The sequence below is a fragment of the Pinus tabuliformis genome, chromosome 4_1 (genome assembly GCF_031772625.1).
Source record: "Pinus tabuliformis cultivar Carrire ecotype Pingquan chromosome 4_1, CPIR1, whole genome shotgun sequence".
In the NCBI taxonomy this organism is placed as follows: domain Eukaryota; kingdom Viridiplantae; phylum Streptophyta; class Pinopsida; order Pinales; family Pinaceae; genus Pinus; species Pinus tabuliformis.
In genome coordinates this window covers 623,206,871-623,213,274 of record NC_142303.1, presented here as the reverse complement: position 1 = coordinate 623,213,274, position 6,404 = coordinate 623,206,871, and the positions used below count along the sequence as shown (strand labels likewise).

The following is a 6,404-nucleotide window of genomic DNA, read 5'->3' as shown; positions in this document are numbered from 1 at the left end:
TTTGCTAAGAACAAGAAGACCGGAACAGAGGAGACATTTTGCTAAGGACAAGAAGACCAGAAGAGAGGAGACTCTTTGCTAAAAATTTGTATAAAGTTTGGAGAAAACACCATCAAAAATAATTTCATTCATTGAATTAAAGCAAAGAAAGCTTCGTAGGTAGCTCTGTAGCTAGCTAGCTATGCTTCTAGAATTGGATCTGAGTCTGTAGGAGAGTTGTCTAGCTAGGTAGGTTGTGTAGCTAGGGCAGCAGTGATAATAAGTGTTTAAAGTAGCTAATTTATTTTTTTAAATTAAAATATTATTTTTATTAAATTAAAATAAAAACAATAATATATTTGTATTATACTAGGGACATATAATTAATTAAAAATGCTTAAAATAGATTATATATACATCATAAAAGAAAAAAACAATTTATTATTTATTTTTATAAGATTAAATTAGATTAGCCTTTTAAAATTGAGCATCATATCTGTTAGCAATGTTTAATGTAATTTAAATATTCACATTGTTTAATTAATTAACATTAAGTTAGAAATATTGATTAATAAGAAAACCCTAGATTAGATTGCATAATATTGCTGATATTTATTGTAAATATGCAAATAAGAGAGAATTTTTGTTTTTATTATATGGATTCCATGTATTTAATGAACCACCCAACTAGTGAAATCTACTAAAAACATACCAGATCTCAACCCAACACTTTGCAAACAAGCCAGTCTGTCAAATTTGAAGGAAAGAAAAAAAAGCATGCAAAACAATAATATGCTCTACATATGAAGATACACAAAGATACAAACAAGTGAATTTGAGAGCGAAACCAAAGAAAAATAATAAATTGGAAAGGGAGAAAAAAAAAAATAACTATTTGGAGAGGAGAGTAAATATGAAGGATGGGAAAAGAGATGAATGCAAGGAACAAGTTGAGGTGGTGGCATTATAGCTCATGTTGTTTATTTTAACTCTTGGAACCATCTGACTTGTACATCTAAGGATAATTATGTTTGAGTAAGTATTAATCTTTCAGTTAAGAAGGGTCCAACAACATAGAATTGACTAGAATTGGATTTTTAATTGCAGAATCAATAGAAACTATTGGGTCTAGATCTGGATCTGTAGGGTCTTGTCCTGTAAGGTTTTTGGCCATGCCTTCGTATATGCAAGGTAATCAGGGACTGGATCTATCAAACATAATATACTGTTAGCTTTTTTTTTGCAGTGACTCTGTATATGCAGGTTAATTAGTGACTGAATCTACCTCGCATAATATACTACTTAAGAAGATTGACGAACTCATTTGAGTAGTGATGGTTCACCATCCCATCTCAAATTAAATAGATAGACAAGTTCATCACTGAAAGTATGTTTGATCTTTTAAATCATGATTTGAAAGTCATGATTGGACCTAACCTCTGCTCCAGGGCAATTGAAATAAACCAGGCAACAGGTTTACTGTCCAAGTGGATAAAGAATCCCACGGTCTACTCACACAGGTGTACCAAAATCCCCCTTATAAGCTTAACTGCTTTTCATTATAATAGTAGCAGAAACGTATATTAGCTTTTTATTTTCATTCATAATACAATACTAAAATCTGAGTAGGGATAAAGATTCGTGGAAAGCCCACTAAGGCCAAAGAATATTATTATATCATTACTCTTGGCAGGGTCCAAAGTTGCCCAGATATAACGCCACAGGCCACGATCCAAGGAATGAAACTAAAACACCGATGCCGACTAGGACTAGATCGGCTAACAAACACTATACACACAAATGGACATAGATTTCAGGGGAAAAAATTCAAAAAAAAAAAAAAAAACATAAAACCCATGTTATACGTCATTAAGTAGGTGCAATACCGTAAAACCAACACAAAATAGGTGGAGATTTGAATTAAAAAAATGTTTGGAATTCAGATTCTTGGTTCCAGTTCTTCAACCTTCATTTCAGATTCAAGAAATTACTGATAGAAATGACCTCTATACGGGCTCTCTATATAATATACGTGGTGCTTCCCTCGAGGCTATGGAATCGGTAATTCCAAGACTAGAATTACTCGATCGATCTAGAGCATCCGTCTCTCTAAATACTCAGACAATAATTAGCAATAGTATCTCTAAATACTCAGACAATCATAAGCATCAGTATCTAACTCTCTGTAACTGTGTGACCAAATGTCAGGGCATGGAAGGGCATGGAGGGTGTTCAAAATTCCTTGTGGAATAAATTAAATAGACAAACAAATTAAGGAAACCGAAAATTACCATGTCCATGAGTAATCAACTCGATGTCCTCTCCCTCTGGTTTTCTGAATGTGGAAAACAACCTTTGAATTTACTCTGGTTTTTTGAATGTGGAAAACAACCTTTGAATTTACTCCTCCTATGCAGAACCTCCTGTCAATCGCCTATGGCCTTTCAGTGCTTAACCTGTTGAATGAACATAGAAACCAAATTTGTGAGGTTACTCAAAATTCCTTGTGGAATGAATTAAAGAGAAACAAATTCAGGAAACATGAAATTACCGTGTCCATGAGTAATCAACTCAATGTCCTGCTTCCTTTCCCTCTGGTTTTCGGAATGTAGAAAACAACCTTTGAGTTTACTCCTCCTGTGCAGAACCTCCTCTCAATCGTCAATTCTGTCATGATTCATTCACCAAGCACGACTATATAATCACTCAACTCATTTCTGCGGCAAGTCCATTCCCTGCCTTTCCCTGCTTAACCTGTTGAATGAACATAGAACCTGAATTTGTGAGGGTATTCAAAATTCCTTGTGGAATAAATTAAATAGACAAACAAATTAAGGAAACCGAAAATTTCCATGCCCTTTCCCTCTGGTTTTCTGAATGTGGAAAACAAACATTGAATTTACTCTGGTTTTTTGAATGTGGAAAACAACCTTTCAATTTACTCCTCCTATGCAGAACCCCTGGTCAATCGCCTACGGCCTTTCAGTGCTTAACCTGTTGAATGAACATAGAAACCGAATTTGTGAGGTTACTCAAAATTCCTTGTGGAATGAATTAAAGAGACAAACAATTTAAGGAATCATGAAATTACCCTGTCCATGAGTCATCAACTTGATGTCCTGCTTCCTTTCCCTCTGGTTACAACCTTTGAATTTACTCCTCCTGTGCAGAACCTCCTATCAATCGCTGATTATGTCATGATTCATTCACTCAACTCATTCCTGAAACGACAAGTTGAATGTCAGGCTTTTATGGAGCGTTAGCTACCTTTTTAATTGGGAATCATATTAAAATCTTAAAACCATCTTTTAATTACCATTCCTCCTTAAACCGATCTTTTAATTACCATTTAAAAGTTGAGCTGTCATATGCTTTCAAATTTGCTTTTGAATGATATTTTTGGAATGAGCCCTTTCATGTATTTTCAATAGTGTCTTTTCATTGTTTAAAAAAAAAACACATTCTTTTAAATTGGTCAATATATGAAACTAGCAATTCTAGCTTAATATTATCCCAAAAAAACTGTTATGCTCCATTGTAATATCTATGGTTAAAATCACATATAATATCAAATATTAACTTTAAGAAAGTAAATTTTAATAAAATTAGAAAACATCAAAATTACCTTAAAAATCATATAATTTCAAAATTGTGATCCGGTAATTTATAAGGGTGTATTTTCATCTTTCTCATACATTATAGTATTTTAGATCTTAGATCTTACAAGAAAATTAAATATAGTCTCAACTTAAATAGTATTCACTAAAAAACTTATTCAAAATAACATTATGTATTTTATAATAACATCTAGTCTGAATATCATATATAATTAAATAATAATATCAAGAGTAGTAAACTTTACTAAAATTATAAAACATTAAAATTATTTAAAAAAAAAAATTAGTGTAATTTTCATTTGGATTAATTTAGTATTATTTTCTTGGAAATTGAATGGTAAATAGTTTTAATGAAGTATATGTAATTTATATTGATATAACCATTTATATATGTAAATCTTTATTTTTTATTGGGATTAGTTTGGATGATTGAAAATTTTATTTTTATTCTCCTCTTTCACATTAAATTTTACTTATTGCATATTTTATTTTTGCGAGTTGATTGATGCTAATAAAGTACTTACAATCACATTCTTCTTTAAATGCTTTGTAGTATGACAAAACATTTCCAAACATTTAATTATTATCAATCCAAAACATTTTACAATAAAAAATCTTAAATAAAAAACAAAACAATGTAAAATTGAGTAAAAAAGAAAATACAAATTTAAAGTAAATAATAATAATAATAATAAGAACATTTTTATAAATATTCAAGTTAATATTGAAACTAATATATTTGTAAGTTAATATTCTAAATAATATATTTATATATTGAAATAATGACTTGCAAACTAGAGCCTTTTTTGAACCTTAATGGGTTGGTATCAGCTCTATGGCCTTTTGAGAAAATGAGTCGAGCTCGCGAGGGTTTCAAATAGGGTTTCAGTTTACTGCAGGTTAGAGCACTTAACCATGGAAGGCCACCAGTAACCTGTTCGACGTCTCCTGCCGTGCTTCGTACCTTACCTTATCTCCTTTCTGCGCACTGTTTTGATCTACCGGGGCTTCGGGGGGGTTTATTACTATTTTTTTATTACCCGGTTGTTTACGTGTCAACGGTTTATTTCTCCCTGTCCCTGACTGTCCGTTTCCAAACTTTGGTTTACTCTCCGTTTCTCCAGCACTTCCGAGGTGTCTGCCATTTCAAGAAGCAGCTGTCATCATGGATGACCTCGATGCTGTTGATTACTCTGAAGACCCGCTGGAGGGGGTATCCATCTAGCGCTCCTCGTTTTCCACATCTGAAGGTTTGTATAGCTCTGGCCTCACCGGAAGTTATTCTTCATACTCCTTTGCGGAACTGTCACGATCACAACCTGTGGTCCTCCCGGATGACCCACCTACTTGGCCATCGCTTTCTACTCCCTCGCACTCCCTGGCTTCCCTTGGTTTCACCTTTGGCTGTCTGAATCCTAACCCTAGTTTGGACCTCCTTGTATCTGGAGCACAGGCCCGGCAGTTATTTCCACCATCGTTTCTACTAGCATTTCCCCACAGGTCTCTTTTGCTCCACCTTCCAGCAATTTTACCGTCGTTCCGCCTCTCACTGGTTCTATTCCTACCTCCGTTGGCAACCCTAACCCTTCCTTGTCTAACCCTAACCCTCCCCCAGTGGTTTCTGGCTCTCTTCTGAGTCGGGTACAACACTAGCCACCTCCACAGGGGTCTAAGAAGAAGTACAAGTGCTACAAGTCCAAGGCGGACGACATCTTTCTCAGATTAGAAGAGGACATTCAGTGGGGAGAGACTATGGATTTCGCTGAAAGAGTCTTGGTCGGGCGCATCAGAGGACAGAATTACACAGCTGCTCGCTTGAAGACTTGGGCATCCAAGGTTTGGGTCACCATCTGGTAAACATCCCCTTCGTGCAGACTTTTGTGAGGGGATGGTTTGCGTTGAGATTCGCTCGTGCTGATCATACCAACTGGATTTTGTCCTCCTACTAGCACTTTGAACACGCCCCGGTCCTCCTAAAGCATTGGACACCCCTTTTTGATCCAGAGACTGAGCAAATAGGTATCAGACCAGTATGGATTCGGCTCCCACGCCTCCCTCTGCAATACTGGTCTGAGGACATCTTCAGGTGGATTGGCAACGCTATAGGCTCCTACATGGATTATGATAAGTCCTATCAACACACGGGCATGATGGCATATGCTCAGATCCTTATCAATCTTGACACCCGGGGTGGCTTACAAGAGTACATCACTATTCAGTGGAGGGACACATCCCGCAAGAAGATCATTGATTATGAAGGCATTCCGTATCACTGTCGCAAATGCCACAAAGTGGGGCATTTATACAAGGATTTCCCCCTCTTGCATAAGATCAAGGAGACTGAACAGGGTTTGGAGACTGAGTAGCCCAAAGGAAACCCTACACGAAACGACAAAGATATTGAACCAGAGAAGATCGACAAGGCTGCAGGGGACTCCCAAGGAACACCTGATAAAGTGGGTGCTGACAAGGGTCTCTCTATTACAAACCCTTCATCACCTCCTCCTCCTGCGTGTACCGGTCCTGTGCAGGAGAACATCTCGCTGTGAGGTATGTTATTTTCATCTTCCTCTCACACTTTTCCTGTATCTGGCATATCTGAAGTTTATGCATCTCATTCATACAATTGTACATCTCCCCCTTCTTTATCACCCTCGGTCTCCTCATTATTAATTAGATCCCTAGGACTTGCTCCTCCCTCCTCCCTTCACTGCTCCCTTCCCCTCCCCCCTCCCATCACTATCCCCAGCATCCCATCTCTGTCATCATCCTCCCTTCCTTCTCTTTCCATCCCCTCCCCCTCTGTAT

The 6,404-nt window shown here is 36.5% G+C and overlaps 1 protein-coding gene across 1 annotated transcript; it reads left to right on the top strand.

Moving 5' to 3' along the window:
- The first annotated feature begins 5,348 nt into the window (after window positions 1-5,348).
- LOC149177563 (uncharacterized) lies at window positions 5,349-5,962 on the top strand. Its single transcript, XM_089421792.1, has 2 exons — window positions 5,349-5,432; window positions 5,546-5,962. Exons 1-2 carry the CDS (start codon window positions 5,349-5,351, stop codon window positions 5,960-5,962), a joined length of 501 nt encoding a protein of 166 aa, XP_089277918.1.
- The last annotated feature ends 442 nt before the right edge of the window (window positions 5,963-6,404 follow it).

What these genes read in the sequence shown, in the direction of transcription:
- LOC149177563 (XM_089421792.1), top strand. Translation starts at nt 5,349, where the DNA reads ATGGATTTCGCTGAAAGAGTCTTGGTCGGGCGCATCAGAGGACAGAAT. An exon ending in TGAAGACTTGGGCATCCAAG is followed by an intron (nt 5,433 to 5,545) that starts GTTTGGGTCACC and finishes TCCTCCTACTAG; the next exon opens with CACTTTGAACACGCCCCGGT.